General features: G+C 39.1%; 1 protein-coding gene across 4 annotated transcripts in view; it reads right to left on the reverse strand.

The window, feature by feature from the left end:
* Positions 1 to 59: 59 nt before the first annotated feature.
* The window catches only part of zfyve9a (zinc finger, FYVE domain containing 9a), a 56,745-nt gene continuing 33,394 nt past the window's right edge, over positions 60 to 23,410 (reverse strand). For all 4 annotated transcript variants that reach the window (XM_041803716.1, XM_041803712.1, XM_041803715.1 and 1 more), the window contains 10 exons: positions 23,053 to 23,208; positions 21,842 to 22,066; positions 17,302 to 17,384; positions 16,047 to 16,151; positions 14,302 to 14,452; positions 14,020 to 14,100; positions 11,040 to 11,202; positions 8,839 to 8,944; positions 7,588 to 7,764; positions 60 to 5,493 (listed from right to left, as the gene is read on the reverse strand). In XM_041803716.1, the coding sequence (XP_041659650.1) occupies positions 5,332 to 5,493; positions 7,588 to 7,764; positions 8,839 to 8,944; positions 11,040 to 11,202; positions 14,020 to 14,100; positions 14,302 to 14,452; positions 16,047 to 16,151; positions 17,302 to 17,384; positions 21,842 to 22,066; positions 23,053 to 23,208 (1,409 nt within the window). In that variant the 3' untranslated portion in view covers positions 60 to 5,331. The remainder of the gene's footprint in view (positions 5,494 to 7,587; positions 7,765 to 8,838; positions 8,945 to 11,039; positions 11,203 to 14,019; positions 14,101 to 14,301; positions 14,453 to 16,046; positions 16,152 to 17,301; positions 17,385 to 21,841; positions 22,067 to 23,052; positions 23,209 to 23,410) is intronic.

Genomic DNA, 23,410 nt, shown 5'->3' on the forward strand with positions numbered 1-23,410 from the left:
TTTCAACTGGAGGAATAAACCACTAAAGAAAAGCTACAGTTCTAATTGAAACTCATCGAAGCGCCGGCTCGTCTGCAGATTTTCATGATTGTCTGATTCTCGTTGTGATGTTGAGATTGTTTTGTTAAAACCTCTAGTACTGTAGTGACAGTACTTTTAGTGTAGCCCCTTCTGGTTTTATATTAGCATGATTAAAGATGGGAAACTGTCACACAGTGTTGATGATGACTGTACAGAGTGTCAAGCCATGATGGTGACTAGTGTAGCCAGTAAGGTTGTCCAAATGTCCAAAATCAGACCATCTGTTATTTTATGATTGATAGTGTTGAAAAGGTACAGAAGCTTTAAAACAAGATCCATCAAAAACTGATAAAACTCCAGCTCATCACCATCTACACAAATGCATTGATGTTTCATATTTATACAATTTAGACAAGAGGTTCTCAACTGGTGGATTCAGAAAGTGGGTTGCAAATACATGCCTTTAAATAAAATGTGCCTGAAAGCCTATATTGTCCAGAGGCCCTAAGCAGACACCATCCATATATTTCAATTTTCTCCACTTTGATATGAGAATTTGCAATTTTTTTTCTTGAGTTTTTGACTTATTTATCTCATCATTTTGCTAAAACAAAGCTATTCGTGTTATTGTGATCTCTGGAAAACAACCACAATTGTCATGTCAATTCACCTGAAAACGCAATTAAATGAAATGTATGCATGCATGTCCCCTAAGGGCTTCTGCAATGATCGCTTTTAAAACATCTCTGTCTGGTCTGCAACATTTTCATTATTACATTTTGACTGAAAACTTTCTTAATTTTAGGTCATGACCTCTCTTTAAGAGAGGCGGTGGGTCCTGAGGCAAGACCAGCTGAGAACCACTGACTGTGCGCAGGAGTTTGTTGATCATTTTTTATAGTAAAAAGGTCCCGTGTCCACAACCACAGCACTTAAAACTAATGTAGTTCAGCGTTTACAGCACTCGGTATCCTGATCGTCTAACATTTTTTGTCGGGGTGCTCTCGATTGAAAATAGTTAAACTGGGAGTGCTGCATTCATCAGTGTTACTTCTAAATGACCAATCAAAATCAAGAGGGAGCAGAAATTCTCACATCAGCTTTAGCTGGCCTTACACACCACAATTATGAGCCAAACTTCAGGCCAGATCTCCTTGTTTTTTTTCTTTGAATAAAAGAAAATATTAAGCACGCTGGGCTATTCAAAATAGACCCTCCAGATAGTACCAAGAGAGAGGAAGTTAGTTTTTTGTAACTTAACAGATGCTCTGAAACCTTTGGAACTAGATTTTCAATCAATGTAATCCATTATTAGTTACCTTTTCAAAGGTAATTCCCAAAAACAGAAGCTCCTCATTGAATCAACTGTGCAGCCATTCCAATTACATGCGTGTGTATGACCCTGTCAGATAGCGAGCACGTTAAAGAGCTGTAAAGGTTTTCAAGTCTGTCAGTGGTGTTATCAGACTGTAGAGTTACAGACTATAGGTTGTAAATTAGGCTGTTCAGTGACAGTTATCAATGACAGAGTGGTTCAAGGGTTTCGATATTTGGCAATGCAAAAGTTCTCTTAATGTGTAAACTTCTATCAATAGGTAATGTAACAACACATTTCCTTAGTACGTAACGCAGTAATCCAACAATTCGTTTCAAAAGTAACACTATCCAACGCTGTCTGTGCCGAGGACTTCTGTTTTTGTTGCTGTAGTATTGAAATGAAGTGATGATTTATTGTTTACTATCATCATATCAAGGTTTTAAATTCTGGTATTGTGACAACCCTAGTAGCCAGAGGTGGACAAACACATGTAGCAGATTCAAACAGAATCGGGAGGAATACATTCTTACATTTTTCCAGGTCCATGTAGCTGCAGGAGAGCACAGTCTAGAGTAAAGACAAATATATTTTAAAAAACAGTTGAGGCCTTTAGAAGACAACGTATCAGTCTACAGGGTTCCTAAGCAGGGCTGCAAAGTCTTGAACAGGACGTTGGTGATGACAGGATTTTGGAAAGACAATTCGCTGCAGGAAATGTGAGATGAGATACATTCAGCTTCAGGTTGATCAAACTCATATTTCTGCAGGAACCCTGGATCTTTACAACTTTGTTTCTCTGCAGCTGAAAAGAGAAACTTCCAGGACTCAGCAGCCTCCTCATCGTTTGCTTCAACTCTCCTGTAAATGGCTTAGAATCCAGTGCACTGCTTCTGCAATTTAATACAGTTCTTATATAGATATTTATTCATTTATATACTGTATTTATATATATAGATCTTTACATCTTCAGTTATTCTCTTTTTAGGATTAAAAAGACCAAAATATCTTGAGTGGCTTCTCCAGCCAATGATGGACAAACAACAGGCGCTGATGATGTTGAAGATGAGTTGATGAGATTAAAAATTCGCTTATGTACAGATTATCAATAAAGCATTGGAACCTTTTTTTAAACCAGCTGTCTACAGTGGGACAAAAGGGTCTTCAGCGTGAACGTGTAGTCTTGATCCACAGAGCGTCAGTCTGATCGGTCCATGATTTGCTTCCTGTCTTTAACTCCGAGCTCTGGAGGCTAAAGAGTTTTAATGGAGGAGTTATTTACGTCTACAAAATTATGTACAACACGTGGATTTGTCCATGAAGTAAAGCATATGGTGACTTTTGAGTAAAGCTTAAGAGGTGAAGATGAAGAGTTGTCTCTTTTTTTTCTCATGATTCGTTGCTGCAGGCACTGAGCACCTTGGTGCAAAGAAAATCCAAAAGAAAAACACGCTGACGCATCACCAGCTCCTTATCTGACGGGTCGTAGCTTTCCTTTATAATAGTCTGGACTTTTCAGCGGTGGATCTGACTTTTCCTTGTTTCAGAGCATCCCTGCTACACAGAGGCCTTTGCTGATAGTTTTCAGAGCTTCAGGAGCGCCGGCTGCCACAGTGACGAGTTAGTGGGAACCAAAGCAGCTACATAACGATGCCTATGAGACGTATTGACCCACGCTGAGAGTATTCATGTTTGATTGTTGTACAGCTTTGAATGAAAGTAAATCTAAAGGGGCTACTCAACAGAGAAGAGCCTTTTAGAGGAAAAATAACATTTGAATGCATAAATATCCACCCCCAAGTTTCACTATTAGCTGCTACATCAGTAGTGGACTTTTGTCTTTATTTTGGACAGATTTCCTTCAGTTTTCATGTCTTGAAGCTGCAATTATCTTTACTTTTTCACTGTAAAACTGAATCAGTCATCAGGATATGATGTGTAGTTCTGGCTCCTTTAGTGTAGTCTTAATTTTAACTCCTGAGTCTACTTTAGTTTTTATGTTATTAGATGTGTATTGAATAAAGATGCAATAGAACATTTCATAAAAAAATATAGAATACCCTAAATTTCAAGGGGATTTTCTTTACCTTCAACTACACAACAAGTATTAAATTATAATATTTTTAAAACTCACAAGTTATACTAAATAGATTGAACAATAAATCATGGGGTATGTGGTTGGAAAGAGATATGACTTAAATGTGACATATCATACCACTTCTCTACCCTTTAACACACTCTTCTGTGGCTTAAATCAACATTCGTGCTGGGCTTTGGTCACAATATGGGTTATAATAGCATAAATACTATGGATTAAGCACCTGAGGAGGTTTTTGACCCTGTATAAACCAGCTCTACAAAACCTTTCTAAGATTCAATGTGTCTTTTTAAAGGCAAATTATCCCTCATTTTCATGTATGAACGTGATGGATGTCCATGTATCTGCAAATACACAGACAATGGGGCACAGATGGCCTAACGGTTAAGTCACGCCCACGTACACGGGCGTCCCAGGTTTAAGTCTGACTTGTCGCTCCTTTCTCACAAATCTCTTCCCAAATCTCTCCTCCCTGTTTCCGGTTCTATCCACTGTCCTCTTCTTTAAGAATATTTTTGAAAAACTAATAAATATACCAATGATGTCTCTGCATGGAAGTGTACTCTTCTACTGACGGATAGAAACCTGATAGAAACTACCTGTAGCCACAAGGATAATTTTCTTCATTTTGCCGTTTAGTAGCTTGGAATATGTGTTCAGAGAATAACAGGGACAATAAAGGACTTACAACAGCTAAAGTCTTTATATTGGTATAAATATAAGTATCAATATTGGCTAAAATAATTTGTAAATATAAGGATCTCACAAAAAAAACAACATTGTAAATCCCTACACATTGTGTTGTCACAAGGAGCATTGATTCTTCACTGACAGTCAGATTTTGTGTTTTCAGGCACAAGAGGACCACAAACAAAGGACTAGCTTGGCTAGTGTCACATTTTGTGGTTGATGGATACCAACATATATGCAAAAATTAGTATTTTTTATGAAATGCCCCTTTAACATAATGCTTTTAGAAAAACACCTAAATCAGTATTTTTATAGTAAATAAGCCTCATCCTGATCCGCATCAACATTAAAATACTATACATACTCTAGGTCAATCCTAAGACGTGACTCTTTTCTGAAAGACCAAATCTGCATCATCTATTTTTCTTTTATTTCTTCCACAAGATGATTGTAATACATGAATTTTCACTTTTAACTGCACGTCTCTGCTTTTCAAGTATTATTTTTACATTCATATGTTGCTACATGATTAAAAGATCTGAGTTCTTCATCCATCGTTGCAAATTTTGCCATGCTTTTTAAAAACTAAATAACACAGCCGACTGGGTGACACACGAAACAAATCTCTTCACTCTGAGTCAGAAAGTGGTGTATTAAAAAGGTATGTGCCAACAAGTGATTATAGTCCCTAAAGGTTTTTGTATAACCTTGCTCTGGGGGTAAATATTTATGTAAACATCCATGTAAAATTATAATGATTTATCTCAAGCTGTAGATCAAGAAAGCGTTTCCCTGTCTAAAAGCCACATTAATTTGACTTCAACTAAACATGAAAGCTCTCAGAAGAGGGTAACTGACTATAAGCACTTAAATGCCACACTGGGGTCAGACAGGTTTATCTCTGGTGGACCTCTACAAAGCACCAGAGATGACACACCTGTAAGGTGAGGTTCACCACATTTGAAACATGACAGACGATCCTGCTCAGAGCCTCCTCGGGCCCCAGGCGGCCTCTGGAGCACAACACACGGTGGTTTTTGGATGCATAGGTTTGATTGGAGGAATGCTACCCCGCCTGGCACTGCACAGTTATCGGGCTCTTTGAAGTGCAAACTGTCGGAGGAAGATGACGGAGGTCCAGGGTGTGAGATGACGTCAGAAGGTCTAAAAAATATAAAAGAGAGAAGAGATGACGAGCCAAGACTCCCTATGAGATGATCTCCAGGATGTAGAAGACCAGCTCCATCACCACGGGGCCCTCACTCAGCTGACACGCCCCGCCGTGGATGACGGGGATCAGAGCGCTGTCCAGGTCGCTCAGGTACTGAGGCAGCAGAGGCTGACCGTTACTTCCAGCCAGGTAGCCCACCTGTAACAAAGACAGGTGTTAGATCCTCATCACATAAGTATTAAAGATGGACGACGTGACAGTTAAAAAACAGTGAAGCTGAAACATTGTTGGCTCCCTCCTTCTTACTGTGGGCATTATGGCTCTTAAACACTAGCTCCTCCACATTGACAGATGAGGTACGGGGTCAAACTATACAAATGACCGACCCCTCCAATTTTTCTCGAACACGGTTCAGTCTTAGAAGTTTTTATTTTGATTTTTGTTTCAGAAGTTTTATTTTGATTAGTAGTTGGATGCTTTTCTAAAGGATAAAATGCCATTACTGACTGCTTTGTTGACTTGCTGTGTGTACTGGACTGCTAGAGTAGAAGATGAGTATGGAAGAAAACATCAAACAATAACATAAGGGTCATTACACTTTCTAAAATTGTGAATGTCTTTGTTCTGCTTTGGTCTTTACCAACCTGAAGATCTTGTATGTTTCATCGTAAAGTTTAATGTGTGTTTTAGTTCATCTGGATGCAAACCCACAGCAGGGTCTACTGCACAACTCTGGCTCCGTAAGTGCCCCTAGCACCTGTTGTAGGGACATGTTGGCTTCACTTTTGTACAATCTGAAAGGATTGAGACTCATCATCCATATTTATATTCAGACAACATTTTAGATGTAAAAGAGTAAAAGACAAAGTTTGGTATAAACACATAGGGAAGGTGTCAAAAGTGTCAATAAAAACAGACAATTTTCTTGTGTCCTTGTTTTTATTCATTTTTCTGTTTTCATCTCTATCTTAATATTTTACCATTTTTCTTCTTCCCCACATGCATATATCTTTGTTGTTGTTTTTTTTAAAGATTATTTTTTGAACTTTTAGCTTTTATTATATATATATATATATAGCTGAGGAAAGACAGGAAATATGGAGAGAGAAAATAGGGGAAGACATGCACCAAACTGAACCAAGATTGGGAATCAATCCCGCGATCAGTGCATTGAGGACTATAGCCTCTGTTTATTGGTGCCTGCTCTACACACCAAGCTACACCAGCCTATCATGCATAAATCTTCGTTTTAAAGGTGTTATATACTGTACATGAATACTTGGGGATTGATTCTGGATCATCTTTATTGGAATTTTTTCTCTTAATGCCAAATTAGTAAAGAAATAAGAAACTGATGCAGGGCTTTTCACAAGTGCCAGCTGTCAGCCAAACAGCTGGCTACTTACTTAATTACAGCTGGCTTTTTTAATGTTGACCTTTTTTAAACTTTGATTTTATGTGGTTGCTTTTCTTTTTACAACAAAAAATGCACAACAGAACAGAAAGGTCGTCAAAGGTGGCAGAACACAGTCCATTTTACAGTAATGTTTTAAGTAGAGGCTAGTATCTAGAGCACACGGTTACCATCATTACCAGTCCATCTTCTCAATGAAGTGAAGATGCTTATCCAGTGTAGGACCTTTACAAAACATTTTACATTCTAACCAAAGCAATCTGATGGAGTTAGTCACTTCTTGAACGATACTTTAATGTTGATAAATGTTTTCCATTTGGACCAGAACTTACTGCATTTATCATGACAAAGTCTGCTTGTTAGTGGTTCCTAATTCCAGCCATTTTCTCGTTGGTGCTTTTTTGAACTTGGTAGTAATATTTTAAGAAGGTATTTCTTCTAGGTATTAAACATGTGTGGTATCCTAATGTTGACTCAAAATAAAGTCATTTTAGAGGAAAAATGTTTCTTTGCTATTCAAACAAATCTATTCTTATTTTGGTGAAATTACTCATATTTTATGTCTTGCTGTCAAAGTTTTTGTTTTTGCTTTGGTTTTTAAATTTTATAAGTATAAGTAAAAGTATGACCCATGTGAAAAACAACAAAAAATCTAGCAACAAAGCGAGCTTTATGGATGAAAAATCTGACTAATTACTAAATAATTATGTGTTTTGATTTTGAATGATTTGATTTCAACACAAATTGTTGTAGGTTTACAGGGAATTAAGTGTTGGATGCTGGCAGTTTCCTTGGGGAGGACCCCCTTTCCATTTGGGGTGACTACTCCATACGTCTGGAGAAAGCCCTTTAGGGATTATTGCTGCCAGTGAACCCACCTGGTCTGAGTCCAGTGTGACCCTCAGTCCCAGTTTGGCCATACCATCCTCTTTCAGCAGCTTCAAGTGTGGACAGAGCGCCATGCAGAAAGCTCTGGCTACGTTCTCTGTCAGACGGCTGTGGTCGGCCGGGTCACTTAAACCGTTTGGTTGATCTTCACTTTGAAGGAAAAAAACCTGAGGGAACCACCAGAAACACAAAATATCTCATTTAATTGAAGCATATCATCCATCCATTATCTATACATTTTTTCCTATTCAGAGTCACAGAGGGGGCTGGATCCAATCCCTGCTGTGATAAAGAGTTGGGGACACCCTGGACATCCCAAGACCAACAAAGACATACAAGCCCTTACTACTGTTAATTTAGAGTCACCAATTTACCTACAAGCACGTCTTTGGACTGTTGGAGGAGGCTGGAGTACCTGGAGAGAATGTATCAGAGAACATGTAAACTCCACACAGAATGAACCCCAACTGTCCAATGGGAGTCAAACCGGGAACCTTTTTGCTATGAGGCGACAGATCTACCCACTGCACCACCACTTAGCAACACGCGAGTCTTATTCTTTTTATAATGGTGACTACATCTTAGATCTTTGGCACATAATAAGATCACTTAGCTGTTCTTTTCAGTGATGACAAATAGAGCTGTCAACTGTTGTAAGAACTAGCAACTATTTTATGATTAATTAACCATTTTGAGTCCATTAAGAGAAATGTTCTAAATTCTCCTATTTCAGCTCATTAAATATGAATATTTTCTGGTTTCATTGTGTCTATGAGAGAATATTCTTGGGTTTATCTTCGGGTTTTGGTCAAAACGTGACATTCAAGGACACCACCTTGAGCTTCATGGATGATAAAATGGCTGTCAGTTGCAGCCTTCATTGCGAGGTAGAGGTAGGAACAATAAATAATAATGTCCTTATGGTGTCAAGTGGAGTGAAACAGAGCTGAGCTGAAATGCACATTTTAGGATAAACACTCAACAAGGTCTACAGGCTGCACTGAAAGCATTTAGGACATCAATAATGTAACATGTTGAGAGTCTGTGGGTAAAAACCTGAACACGGTTTCCCTTAGTGCAGTGGGAGACATTTATAAAGGGAGATTAAGAGAAGTATATGGTATACACTGAATGTTGTGTCATTTTTTTGGTTAAATTTGGTCTTGCTCAGAGCGCCTCTTGTACCAGATAAATGCTCTACTGTCTCTTTTAAGTTATTTATTGTGCAATCTTTAAGATACCTCTGTCCAGCGGATGACTTTGCCATTGGCTTTGAACTCGGAGCCGTGGAAGATCTTAACGCTGGTGATGGACTCCATCGATTTCCCATCGATGGGACTGATGACACTGAAGAAACAAACACAAAACAAACAACACAAAGTTCATATTGGATTCAACAACATAGTAAAAGTAAAGCATAGTAAGCGGAGGAGGAGATGGAGAGGAGTGACAGAAAAGGACTCAAGGCAAGTTCTCAAATCAGTATGGAAAGCAAATGAAACAGATTTCCTTCAGCAGCTTCTGTCGCTGTGCCCTTGAGCGAGGCGTTGACCTGCCAGCTGCTTGGCTGGAGATCATCGGCCAAAGGCGGAGGTCGCGTGCAGCCAACTCCCGCTGATAAACACGGCTGTGAATGTGCCAGTGTTGCCAGAAAACAATTTTAACTGCTGTCCCTGGGACAGATGTTGAGTTAAAAATCACACAACAAGAAACATTTAACTGCCAAGCAGGCAAAACATTAAAGCATGGATGAGGGTAGATCTTAAAACAAAAGTGGCTTGATTCTGAACCCTTTTTGATGATAACAATATGCATTTAATGCACAACTGACTGGTTTACAAGTTGTTTAAATTCCTGATACTTGTGGTACATTTCCACCTAGAAGTCCAGTTCTGTTGGGGTATCAGGTAGGGATGCACAATACTGAATTTTAGCCGATATTTGCAAATACTGATATTGATACTGATATTAAAATGTAGTTCAGACCTACTTCAGTCCCTAAAACATACATTTTAACAAATTTTCATCCTTAAAAAACACTTTAAAGTATAAGGAATGACGATAAATACAGAAGAAGACTTTAGCTGACATAGGTTTGTTGGTCCAGCCTAAAACTACACTAAACATATTTGTTTGAATGGCCAAAATTTACAGCAGATATAGGCAGATTTTTAAAGGTAAATTTCAGTAATTATCAGCAGAAATGTTCATATGTGGGGTACCTATATCATTCAGATATTGTGCATCTCTAGCATCAAGACCCTGACCCTAAAGAGTGTAAACTGGACTCCCTCTGCCCTACACCCCTGCCTACCAAGTAAGGGTACGCTGGCTTTGAAAACACAAGCAAGATCAGGATGTACTGTACCAAACTAATGAACCAAACTAGACTGCTTGGTAGAAATGCACCATAAGACAATTTTTGATTAAAAGTATTTTAAAAGATGCAAACCATTGTTTGAATGACCAATAGTATCATTAAGTACTTCAGGTTTTACAAACATGAGATCTTCAGTCATAATCAAACCTAAAACTGCTTTAAGCTAAAGAAAAAGAACAGAGATAATCCATTCATACTAACAGTACCGCAAACTTCAAGGTTTTTCAAGATATTTCAGTGCCTTGATGGAAAAAAAAACTACCTTTATGTCTCTTAAAGACAAAGGAGTTGAGTGTCTCAGTTGAACAAATTAGGATTAGCAAAGTTTCAGTATTCAGACAGTCTGCAGGAGTTTTGTTCTGCAGCTTTTTGGTAATCACAAATTAAAGTCATTATCGAATTGGTGCCTTGTTTTTCTACTTTTATGTGCTATGATATTGTGACAGATTCCAATATCATTCAATGTTTACTAGTATCGTAAAGAGGGTTAAAGTTCCAGTATCTAAACCACTGCACCATTTTATTGTTAGAGACGATGGTGTGTTTCTTCATGATGCATGTCTTGATCTGTCCAGCTTTTTACATGTTCTCTGGTGACTTATTAAGCTGTTTCCCTACTTTTCATTAATCTAAAAAAATCTGGTGTACTGAAGAGGATGAAAATCAACATACATCTTGTATAACAACACTGTGCTGAAAAATAAAAAATGGCCATGTTAGCTGATTGGTATCTAATAGCAGCATGTCATCAGACTAATTTATCCGGTAAAATAAGGGTTTGTGTAGGTTATATTATAATTGTGAATTTATAGGGTTTTTTTTTCCTGGGTTACACCAAGAGTGAAAAGCTGAGTAAATCAGCAGATTTTATGAGACCACATCAGTCCTCCCACTAAGGTTTTCCTCCAGAGGGCTTCCCCTACATGCACAATGAGAGTTTTTATGGCAGAGTAGTAAACGCAGCGGTTGTGGAGCTATCAGATTAATTGCCTGTGACACTGAAGCTTCTATGCAGCTCTCTCTTTTTGTTTATCCGCTAGCGGTTTTCTCCTCCTGTCTTACCCTTTGTTGAAGTTGTGATCGTCCTCTGTCCACTGGATTTGGACAAGCTCCTGGTTCTCCTCCTGGTCAGCTTTACCACAGGTGATGGTGAAGTCCTTCATGTCCCTCAGGGCTTGCCGTAGAGAGTCCATGGTCTCAGCTGTGATTTGGATCATCACACCATCTAAGAAAAGAGGGAAAAGGCACATCTTATGAGTAGTGCTTAAAAAGTGAGTAAACTGATTTTTCAACCAGTTGGCAGTGAATTACTTGTCAGTCATGATTCTAAACTGATCAATGATGATATTGTCAGGGTAGTTTTATTTGTGAATCTGTTTTTCAACTGGTTATTATCACTGAATGTGTTTCTTTAGATAAATAACATTTTAAGATTTAATTAAAGTAGTTAAAGTGATTATTTTCAGACTTGAACAAGACAAGAATCCAGTCATCAGTGTCTATCTTCCTCAGCTGCACAAGATTTTAACAGTTATATAACATATATTTCTTTTGAAAACAACCAGTGCAATGACAGTACAAAAATGAATCACTGGAGAGCCTCTTTCAGTAGTTTCTTTAAAAATATGTTCTTCTAATTGGTTAAATTCAGGACTGGCAATTAGTAGGTGTAAATTTAGCTGCAGCTTAAATTGCCATTCCATAACATTTTCCTAAATTGATAAAGCTTGTTACTGTACAGTACATTTTCAAAAAAAAAATCTACAGAGAAACTTTCTTAAAGATAACATAGGGGGTTAGCGTAGCAGGTAGGGCAGGTGCCCATGTACAGATGCTAGAGTTGTCAATGTATTGTTTGTGGGACCAATATCCAATCCTGGCAATATTTGGTACACATCCTCCCCCACTCTCACTCCCCATATTTCTCATCTCTCTTCAGATATCCTATCTAGTAAAGGAAAAAGCCCCAAAACACTCTTAAAAAAGATTAAACAGATGGGATAAAATGCCTGTGCTTCAGAGTTTTGTCATGCAAGTAAAATCAGTCACGCTAAATATTTTTTCAAGACTGTAAAAGGATCCTACTAGTCTCCCTCCAAACTAAAAAGACCAAAACTAAGAAGCAGCTTAACATGTTTGAGAGGGATGGAAAGAATGTGGTATGAAATTATTTTTTTCTTTAGTATGATATTTGGAATGCATTTCGATTTACAAATCAGACCATGCATCTCAAAATCATCAAAATTCTAGAGTCGTTTCACTCTGATAAAGGTTGCCAAATGGTGTGTCTTAAGACCAAGTCTAGGTGTGCCATGTGACTACGCCTCTACAATAGTTAAAAGTACTGTAACATGTATTAACAAGGCTGTTTTGCATGAATATGCACAAGGTGTGCCTTGAGATTTTGACTTGATCTTAGGTGTGTCTTGGGCAAAAAAGTTTAATAACTGCCGCTCTAGGATAACTCCATGCCACTGGAAACCCGCCACGTCTTCTTTTAAAGAACAGAGAGAAAAAATAGGTCTAGTGGAGAGCTAGAAGCAGGATATTTACAGAGTAACTGGATCTTTTCCTTACTTACCTGAAGGACCAGGTAAATGAGCTGTTTGTCGTTATATAACACTAGGTTTTTTTCTTTTTTATTACATCTAATCTACTTTTTTGTTGAGGTTCGTTCCTCTCAAGCTAGAAAGGCATGCTATTGCCAGATTGTGAACATTTTAGTTGTTTAAAAAAAAAAAAAGAAGACTTATGCAAACACTTCTGCGACCTCAGAAGTGACTGAATAAATATTCATATTTACTCCTGTCTTTTTAAAAAACTGCTAAAGCTCTGTCAGGATGCGCAGGGGTTGGGCATGAACAGCCCTTGGCAAGTCCAGCCACAAATTCTCTATTGGACTGAGGTCTGGGATTTGACTTGGCCACTCCTGAACATTCACCATTTTTGTGTAGCTTTTGCTGTATGTTTCTGATCGTTTTCTTGCTGGAAAATAAATCTTCTCCCAAACCGTAGTTTTCTTGCAGACTGAATAAGATTATCCTCCAGGATTTTCCTATATTTTGCCGGATTCATTATATTGACTACCTTTACAAGCCTTCCAGAGCTGGAAGCATCTGCACAGCATGATGCTGCCACCACTGTGCTTCACAGTTAGGATGGAGAGTTTGTGGTGATGTACAATGTTTGATATCTGTGATGGCAACCAGGAATAGTGATAAACCAGTGACTAAACCTTCAACACACAGATGTCTTTATGCTACAATCACCTGAGACTCACTGCACTTACATGATCTCCATTTCACTAATTATGGGACTCGCACCTGTTGGCTCGACCTTTGTTAAATTAGGACAGTAAATATAAAGGGGGTGAATATTTATGCAATCACTTATTTTACCTTACATACAGTATGTTTGTTTAATTGACATTACTTTATAGAAATCTGTTTTCAATTTACATATAAGAGGGATTTTTTTTAACCTTTTTTGGTCAAAAAGCCCAATTACATGACCATGATTGATTTATAAAATCATTAAAAGGGTAAAACATCCAAGGGGGGGAATAGTTTTTACAGGCACTGTATGCCTTCATTCAGACAGGACAGACAAGTAGATACGGGCTGGATTTGAACCCAGGCTGCCGTCTGTAAGGAGAACATCCTCTGTTCATGGGGCGCATCATTCAAACCACTAGAATGTTGTTGGCGTAATGTTTACATGAAAATGTTTAATCAAAAATCAAAAATACAAAAAAAGTGGTTTGGGGTGTGTTTGAGTGTATTATATACCTGAAATTTAGCAATAGAGTGAAATTCAAACAAGAATTAAAGCTTTCTCAATTGCTTGCAGCATTTGACAAATTCAGAGATGGGAGAAATCACTACCATTTTAAAATGTGATGATAAATTTTATCCAGTATTGCACTAATCATGAATAATTTTTGCCAACATAATTCTCTTCGAGGAAGGTTCTCAAAAATATACTAAAATAATATTTCAGGATTTTTATGGCCAACATGGATTTTGATTTGTACACTTCTCACCTTCCACAATGCTGGTCTTTGCCAGGAAACCCGACGAGGCTTTCAAAGCACCACTGAACACAAAGAAGCAGGCTCCAGTAACTGCAGACAAATACAAAGAAAGAAATATTAACCTGAGATTAAGATCAAGTTTTTTCAGGCAAACGGCCAAAGCAGAAGAACTCATAACAGTGAAAAGTAGGATTTTTTAAGTATAAAGAGCTCTTAAGAAAACAAGCTGGACATAAAAAGCAGACAGAGTGAGAGATAAAGGTAGAGACATGACTGTCTCTGTGTCAGCACCTTTGCGAGGCTGGTGATGGATGCTGATGGCCTGCGTCTGATAGTTCCCGTCATCATTCTGGACACACACCAAGTGGGAGTCGGCACGGTCGTTGAAACACGCCCCCATGGCAAGCACGTGTTCGTTGGACTTGTTCATGGCCTTCATGAGCTGCAAGGACGAACAATATCCATGTCTGATTAAGCTGCCCTTTGGGTGACTGTGCTGAGGAAAAGGGCTTAACAGAGACGGTCTGGTTAAGCCTAATTGCAGAGGGCTTGCGGGTAAAGTCCTCAAATTTAAAGGGAAGGGGTTGAGATGACAGATTATGTGTAAAGTCACTGACATGACTTGATATCAATAGCGTAAGATCCCACACATTAATTCTGCTAAATCCCTCGCTTCTGCATCTCTTTGAAGACATTCTTTCCAAATCAGAAATAAAATGAAAATCTGGAGGGTTTTAACCACTTGCTGCGCTAAAGGCGCGCCTGCAAGCTGTTGAGAAACTAGCTCCATTTCACATTACTGAGTTCCCATCTGTTAGTGCATGAGCAGCCAAACGCTACAACCAGCACCACTTTGTGTCTCAGCCAAATGGTGCTTCTTGTGTAGCACTTCTTCTGCTTGGACGTTCATTCACACCCTCGAGGCAGCGGCAGTTATGACAAGTGTGCAGCCCACGCCTTGTGTTCAACTGCAGAGACTCTGGAGGGTTTGTCTCACATCACCTACACACAATCAACATGTGTGTTGATGTGCACAAGGCTTGATAGGAGCCTCCTCCACTGATGTCATTAGTCTGCTGGAGGGTTTCATTTTGTTATAATACTGATTTATGATTCTGGGAAATAAATAAAAACACAAAGCTATTTTTCTTTCTCTGTCCAGGATCTGTTGGAACTAGAAGGTTTTGTAGTTTTAAGCTGCTATCCAGAAAAATATTATCTTCACCTTTATTGGTCTAAGTGGTAAGGAAGACAAATCTTTTCAGTTTTATATGAAATAAACAGAAAAAGAAAGGAATTTCTCACAAATGTGAGTAGCTATAATTATTCTGAGCATTGTATTGACACTGCTTCTGAATATCATATTGTAAAATTATTAATCACGCTACGGATTATATTGGCTCAATTTTTAAGGGAAGGATATGCTTTAACTGTGACAAAACAGAAAAATATACCTGTGCATAACCCTTGAAATTAAACCCCTGAGCAGACATGCATCCATTCATTTTACTGATTGCATTTTCTGCTGACAGTGAGGACTTCCCATTTGTTTCCTTGAAATCTTGAAAAATCTATCACATAATCCTGACATAAAAAAGTTTTCCCATGATGACAGCATGAGTTCAGCTGTTTATTTCAAATTTTCCTGTTTTTTGAAGCTATCTCAAGATGACAAAGCTGGTTTTCTGCTGATCATTTCCTCAGGAAGACAAAACTACAGTCTTGGCACTGGGATAGTCCAGACCACAACATGCCATGCTGTCAGTGCCTACACAGACGAGATAAATTTAGCATTTTTCTATCTCTGTTTTGTGCTTTTACACCTCTGGGGATACAAGACAAACAAGTAAGTCAGAAATACTGTACAGTAAGGGCTTTTGTAGCTTAGTGCATGGTTACCAGCTTATCTTATACATGTGCTACTTAAAGTCACAGTCAGAGGATGGATTTTAAATGATTTAAACTTTAAAAGCTGTCCAAAACCAAGAGTTGTTGGTTTAACTTCTGCTGAGAGAGCAAGGTTGCCAGACACTCACCTCGTTGTAACGATTACTTGGGATCTTGATGCTCGTCTTCCTCACCTCCATGTCCACAACTAAACCTTTCACCACCGGTAGCGTGTACTGGTAGTTACGGAAGTCCTATGACAGGGACAAGAAAAGATGACGAAAAAGAGCTCATCAAGATTAAGTAAAACAACACTTATAGCACAGTACAGAAAATACAACTGAAATGATGGTTCACTTCCATATGCCGACTCAGCTTGACTTTACTCAGTTTTGATACCAGATAACTAATTTTCCATCACAGTATATACTCTATACAGCCATATACACAAGTTTTAGGCATGAAGGGAGGGATTCATTATGGGGCCCAATGTGCAACAACCCAGGGCTGGGGGGGCAACAACATAAGTCGACACACAAAAGTGATACCGTCAAGCTTTACATTGGCTTGGCAGCCAAGGTCAAGCTCAAAGCCACCTGTTTTGTCTGGGCATTCTCCCACCTGGTAAAAAATCTGAAGATCGCAGGTGGCTTTCAGGCCCTTGGGACATCCACAGCCCAGGGACCAGGGGCTTGTGGCAACCCTACTACCCCCTGGACTGTATCCTAAGCTGTACTTACTCATCACATCCACCCCTACTCCACCCTAAAGGTGTTATTTTTTTCAACAGATTATTTTCCAGTGTCCTTGGGAATATAGAAGGTCATCCAGAGCATGACCGGGGTTGTGTCCATCCTCCTTCCCACCTGATGTTAGCCCTCAGGCAGCTTACTTGAGCCTCAAATTTTAACCGCAACACACCTAAAAGTTCTGCACAGGCAAAACTGCTGTGAAGTCCAACACAACAACAATGGAAGTCACAGAGGTGTCAGTGTGCCTGGTTCTCAGCCCGTGGCTTTTTTTTTTTTTTTTTTACAGAAAGGAGATTTGTTCCAAAGACAATTGAATGCAGTGAGACAAAATATTTACAGGAAAGTACAAGAGAGTTTGGGAAGTCATACAAAAAAGTATGAGAGCAACATGAGGTTTAATTTTCATGTCGGCAGTGTCCTGACATTACATTTTATTATCGGCTCACCTCACTTGGAGCGGTAATACATAAAGTACCAGGTGAGGTATGATCATTAATAGATATTTTTAGAAAATAAGTAGATACCAGACAAGTGTACCTGTCCCACTTACTAGAAAACCAACATAAAAGTGCAAATAAAAAACAAACCTTGGCATTAAGAGGTATTCAGTTAGTTAGCTGAATTAAAAATATTTCAAAAGAATGTAACTTACTGCAAGCAGGTTCATGATAGTGTGACCAGTCTCTCCAAAGAGGGGTTTTCTGAAGCGGACACTGAACAGTGGACATGGGTAAACTGCAAAACAAAATTATTTGGATTTAAGTTAGTGCCACAGTTTCAATATACATCAGCTGCAATGCTATTTTTCCCCTTTTCTATTAAAAAGGCTCAAATTTAATGTGGCAAGACTTTCTCAATAAAGAGCCTTAATCAGTAACTGTAGAATTGTAGTACCATTAGTTACTGCGGCTACTGTAACAAAACCAGTAGTTTAATTTAGTTACAGTTTCATTTACCTTTATTCATAGTCTCTGATGTTCCTTCATTCTTCCTGGTTATTTGTTTTTGACTGTTTATTCACTTAGTCTTGATTCTGATTTTATTTGTTTCTAGCTAGTGTTTCCAGCTTTTATTAACTACACAACTTGTGTTTCCTGTGTTTTTGATCCTCTTCACTCATAAATGCAAATGAACTGAACCAGGGACCCCACGCACACATCAAACTGCGCCTGCAGTTAGGAGGAACGCTCCTAATCCACAAGTGAAAAATAAGACTGCTTTTTTCTCCAGCAACCAAAGCTTCTTAGACGACTATTTTTAGCCTTATCTTTGCAAACAGCTGGAAATTAGATCTCTCCACAAACTCTCATTAGCAATAAAAACAATCTCAGCCTCAGTCTGCAGTTTTTTTTTTTTTTTACAGATTCATGTGTGGACAAGCCAGTTGACCTCCCAGTGGTCACTGCTTAAGGTACAGGGTGAGAGCATACACTGTTTGTGTGGTGGACTAATTTCATGGTGATGCTAACAGTCTGTGTTTAAAGAGCCTCCACTGTATGTGGCTTTGTTAATGTATTCTATCCGTGCTGGCTGGAAGCAGGGAAGAGGCTTAGTGGAGCCAGGCGGCGCTCCGTGCTGGCAGGTCTGCCTGTGTGAGAAGGGGATTTGGAGGAGACAAGGCTCTCTCCAATAAAACCACTCACAAGACTTCATGGTTCATGTGGGAAGCTGCGAGAAACATATTAGAACAGGTTCGTGGAAAGCCAACAGCCTTTTTCTAAGCTTAGTAGATCAACGTGGGTCTGTATATTTTACCTTATGAAGCCATTAAACCACTCCACTTTTTTCCATCCCATTTCCCTTTGATGGTTTTACGGTATGACAGAAACATGCCATGTCAATCTTTGGTGACTGAATAACTAGAAAAAGTAAACGTAAAAATGTTGAGATTAGTCGATAATCTTTTCATTAAAGATGTACCTGTCCAGCAGTTCATTGCTTATTCTCTCTTTCACTACTGCTTAAGCATGTTTTGATGTGGATTCAGCAGTAAAACTCACAGGGGCTATTATTGTGGTCATGCACAATTCAAACACTGATGCAAAGGAACAGTTTTTGACTGCACAAAAATATAAATTTTTAATGACTTTAGGAAAGTAAAAACATTTCATCTGTTTTTGGGACTGCATACAGAGGGAAATAATTGAGCTGTGGACTAATTCAGCATTGCAGTCTATGTACCAAAATATGTTTGATTCAGACTATAAACAACTGGATATTACCGTAAGCTGGCATCAAATACTCAAAGACCAATGGATAATAGATTCATGGTGGACAGTAAAAAAATAAAAAAGTGCTCCAAAAAAAGTCTTGTTCTTTTAAAGGTGCAGCATGTATACTGATTTAGTTTAGTAGCATTTAGCAGAACAAACTTGGTAAAAACGAAACATAATATTTATAAGTAGGTGTGTTGAAATTTGTGTTTAATCACTTAAGTACATGTTTTTTGTTGTTTTTTTTGCACTTTTCATTAATTTAGAATACGCCTTTTATCTATACATAGGGGGGTCCCCTCCATGGACTCTGCCTACATGGTTTTTTTTGCATTTTGCATGTTTCAACAGTATCCAAAGAAAGGACCAAATAACAGATATGCATTTTTTCATTCCACTGATTGCCAATCTACAATCTGACTGTTAGATTCAGCTTATATTCCCAATTTTACACACTGTACCTGTAAGTGTTCAATTTTCATGAAAACTGAGCAAAAGTGTCTTCTGTTGAAGCTAAATTAGAAGGACTAAAAGCAACTAAAGAATAAACCCTGAAGCCCCTGTTCAAACGTGCACTGCATCCATTTAAATTTCCTATGTGAGGTGCATTTGTATTAACCAGGTATGCCAGGTGGACTATTTCACATTTACACAGACTGTTTAGCATATCCATGGCATGGGATGTATCACACATCTATCTGGGGAACACACCATAGTCATTGTTTAAGAGGGGCAGAGTCTTTCAAAAACAGCTAGAAGGATGACAGGATTTTAGTTCTGTCAAGTTCATTTCAGGCCAATCAGAACAACAAAACATACGACATAATATACATGAATGACCACCAAGAAGTAAACTACATAATGCAAGCTTGACAGACAGCCATTGTTATAACAATACACAATTCTTCCTTATCACCGGAGATAGTAAATCAAATTCTTACTTACTGAAAATAACTTGGGGCGCCAATGACCTACAGGTTTGGTCACACCCCATGTTTGGAGGCTACACTCCTCCAAGCAGACAGCCTAGACTCTAGTCTGGTATTTGGATCCTTTTCCTCATGTAATTCCACACTCATGCCCAATTTTCTACTCTCTCCAATACAGGCATAAAGACAAAACAAATCTGACTTCAAGTTTTAGAGTAACTTTATCATATTATAAGTATTCCCATCAAGAATACTGTATATTCTTAGTCAGGCCCGCCAACAGAATTGGCCGGGCCCTTGGACAAAACAGAGAATGGGCCCTTCCCATTTGTGATATATTGATGATATCAATATCCACACATTTTGACCACATTTAACCAGTCTTTAGCCCTTTTATTCCCATTTTGCCACTTTTGGGGAACTTGTGGTCCGTTTGGCCTCATCTTCTTCATCTTCACCTCTAACCAGAGGTGTCAAAAGTATTCACATTCATTACTCAAGTAGAAGTATAGATACTAGGATTTAAAAGACTTCTGTAGAAGCTTAAGTATCAACTCAAGCTTTTTACTCAAGTAAAAGTGTAAAAGTACTGGTTTCAAAACTACTTAAAGTATAAAAGGAAAAGTAATGTAAGGGAGAAAAAATGCCATTAAGGACAAAAGCTTAGGCCGTGCCACAGAGGCCTATAATGCACTACCCCACCTCCCCAAAAACATTTTTCTAAAGGCCATAATGACTATAATGTTGTATTAAAATGTTAATGATGAAAAATTTGGGATGCACCTGTTTCAGCCACATTTATGCCCATTGAAAATGAACGCATTTTAATACAATGCAAATACATGTTTCATGGAGCAGAAGATATAATGACTAGTTGCATGTAAGTATGGGTCTTCCTGTCTACCAACCTCCTTGCTGGTGCTTGGTTGGGACATTTTGCTCGAGTTCTCTTGAGTCTCTGCCATGGACATCTTTGTACTAGGCTACATACGTCTGCTATTTCCATGCTGGAGTGTGACGTGGTTTGTGTCGTGTGCAGGTGTGATGGATTGTGTACAAACCAATATGGTGTCGGAATGGTATTATGTTTATGCTTCTCATCCAGCCACAGTCAAACTCACTCTACCCAGATGGCGCGATTTATCTGGATAGGTAAAATAAAATAGGAGTAACGAGGCTATTTTTAAAATGTAAGGAGTTGAAAGCACAGATAATTACTTGAAAATGTAAGGAGTAGAAGTAAAAAGTAGGCTGAAAAATACTCCGGTAATGTATAAATAACCAAAATTTCTACTTAAGTAAGGTAATGAAGTAGTTGTACTTAGTTACTTGACACCTCTGCCTCTAACCTCTTTATGCCCTATTTTGTCATTCTTAACCAGTTTTGCAACTTACTGACCTATTTGCCACTCTTTCTTGCCCCTTTGACCTGCTTTTTGTTGTTTAAAGCCATTTTTGCCACTTACTTTTCCTACTTTTCGACCACTTTTGCCACTCTTTCTTTCCACTTATAACCCCTTTTTGCCCCTCCTTTGACTTTTTCTACCACTGATGACATATTTTTTTCCCAATTACTCTCTTCTTTTCCATTCAAGTTGTCCCTGTTTTTTCAACTTTATTTTCTGGCATTCTAAAGTTTCTGCACATTTTGGACAAGCTATGAAGCCTGACATTACTTTCCTGTTCCTGATTTCCTATTAGTGCAGTGTGCCCATCCACATTGTTAACACTGCCAATAAAAAGTGGTTAGGTCACACTCTGCACACAAGCGGCCCAGGTTCAAGTCCAGCCTGTGGCTCCTTTCCTGCATGTCTCGGCCCCACTTTCTCATCCTTTTCTGACCCTTTACACTGTTTTCTCTGGATAGAGGCATTAAAGGCCTGTCTTTCATCAAATTAAATAAAATTTAATAAAATATCATTATCACAGCTTAACTTAAGAATGGACCATGATTTTGCTGACCTACAGGGACCTCCAGTTTGCCTGGGCCCAAGAAAGCTCGCCCCTTATCCCCCCTTATAGGCAGCCCTGCTCTGAGACCCTGACTTACATCTGTACTCTGCTCCCAGCCGCAGCATGAGGCGAATGGGGAAGACTTTGGCCCAGGGTGTTTCCCACTTCTGAATCAGGATGCCAAAGAGGTAGGGTGGGTTGGGCAGCAGCAGGTCCTGTAGAGACTGGAAGGAGGGGCTGATGTAGAGGAAGCCACCATGCTCCTTACTGCCCAGGAAGCTCTGCGTGAAGAACGAGTGACTCAGGTGGCTCAGCACGTTGCCTGTAAGAGACAAGGGAAAGAGAGAAGGAGGAGGGTAAATGATGCAGTATGTGGAAGAGGGGAAGGAAGGGAAAAAGAAGCGGGGAACGCACAGCACGGTAGTGGGAGATAAAGTGGAAAGAAAAGAGAATATTATAAGAGATTGGGGGGAAAAGTTAGACAAAGCAGAGAATGACGCAAAAGGACAGGAATAAAAATGAAGAGGATGAAAATAAGCATAAATGAAGAAAAAATGAGGAAGGAATGAAATTTTTCTGTCTCTGTAACCAGAGATGGAGGCTTCCAGGCAATGCCTGGGATCACTGAGTGGATAAGGAGCCTCAGAGTTCAACAATGAAATAAAACTTCTCTTGCCTGCCCGCCATACAGTCTCATATTACGTACAGAGGCTTCATGTTACTATTATCTGAAGGAGAAATCGCTGGCATTAGATGCCACACAGCACCATCACAAAGCTGTGTCTAAAACCTGCTAAAGCCAGCACTTCTTCTTCTCTGGGCCTGACTGATGGCAAGTTAATCAGGAGCGACACGTGCAATATGGCTCCATTCCACCAGCCTGAAAGTGCTCCAGTATGAATATGAAAAAGAAAACAAGCCTGGGGGGAGAAAGCCGTCAAAGTCACCCGATATTAGCTGATTTCACTGCACAGCATATGGAGTTAAAAATGCAAGACAAGCAGCAGTGAGGTGTGACCTGACAGCAGGACACTAATGTTTAGACCGTTTTTCATGAGGCACAGACAGTTTAGCAGCGTTGAACGTAACCTAGTTTCAAAATAGAGCACTCCCAGGAGCTGAAAATAAGCTCGGACACTTTCCCCTAGCGTTTAACTACTTTAGCTCATTTTTAACCTGGCAGCACCAGACGGAGACAGGTAGACAGAACTACTAATGAGCTGCTATCTCTCCCAAGAGGAGCCCACTGTGCAGGTGGACTAGTTTTACAGTGGGGCCTCCTGGTGGAGCTGTTGGTTGTGTCCTTACCACTAAGAGCCTCCTGGTAGAGCTGCACAAAGTGAGTAAAGATGTCTTTGGGGATGGTCTTCTCGTCAGGTAGACACTGCAGCAGGATGACCACCTCCGCCTGGCCGACAGCGTGCATGCCCTTCGTCGTCACGTACCAACACTTCCTGTTTACATCTGTAAGTTGAAAGAACAGAAAACTGGTGAAAAAAAAGTTGCATGAAATCCATAGACATCATAATTTTCTCATCTTGAAGACAATTTTACATGATCTTTTTATAAGCAAAATTCATGATGTCACTAGTCTTGGCCTGGCAAGAGATGAGGCCTTTGCTCACTGAGTAAAGCTACTTTCACACTGCCTCTCTTTTACATGTCA

The sequence above is a fragment of the Cheilinus undulatus genome, linkage group 13 (assembly GCF_018320785.1).
Source record: "Cheilinus undulatus linkage group 13, ASM1832078v1, whole genome shotgun sequence".
Classification (NCBI taxonomy): domain Eukaryota; kingdom Metazoa; phylum Chordata; class Actinopteri; order Labriformes; family Labridae; genus Cheilinus; species Cheilinus undulatus.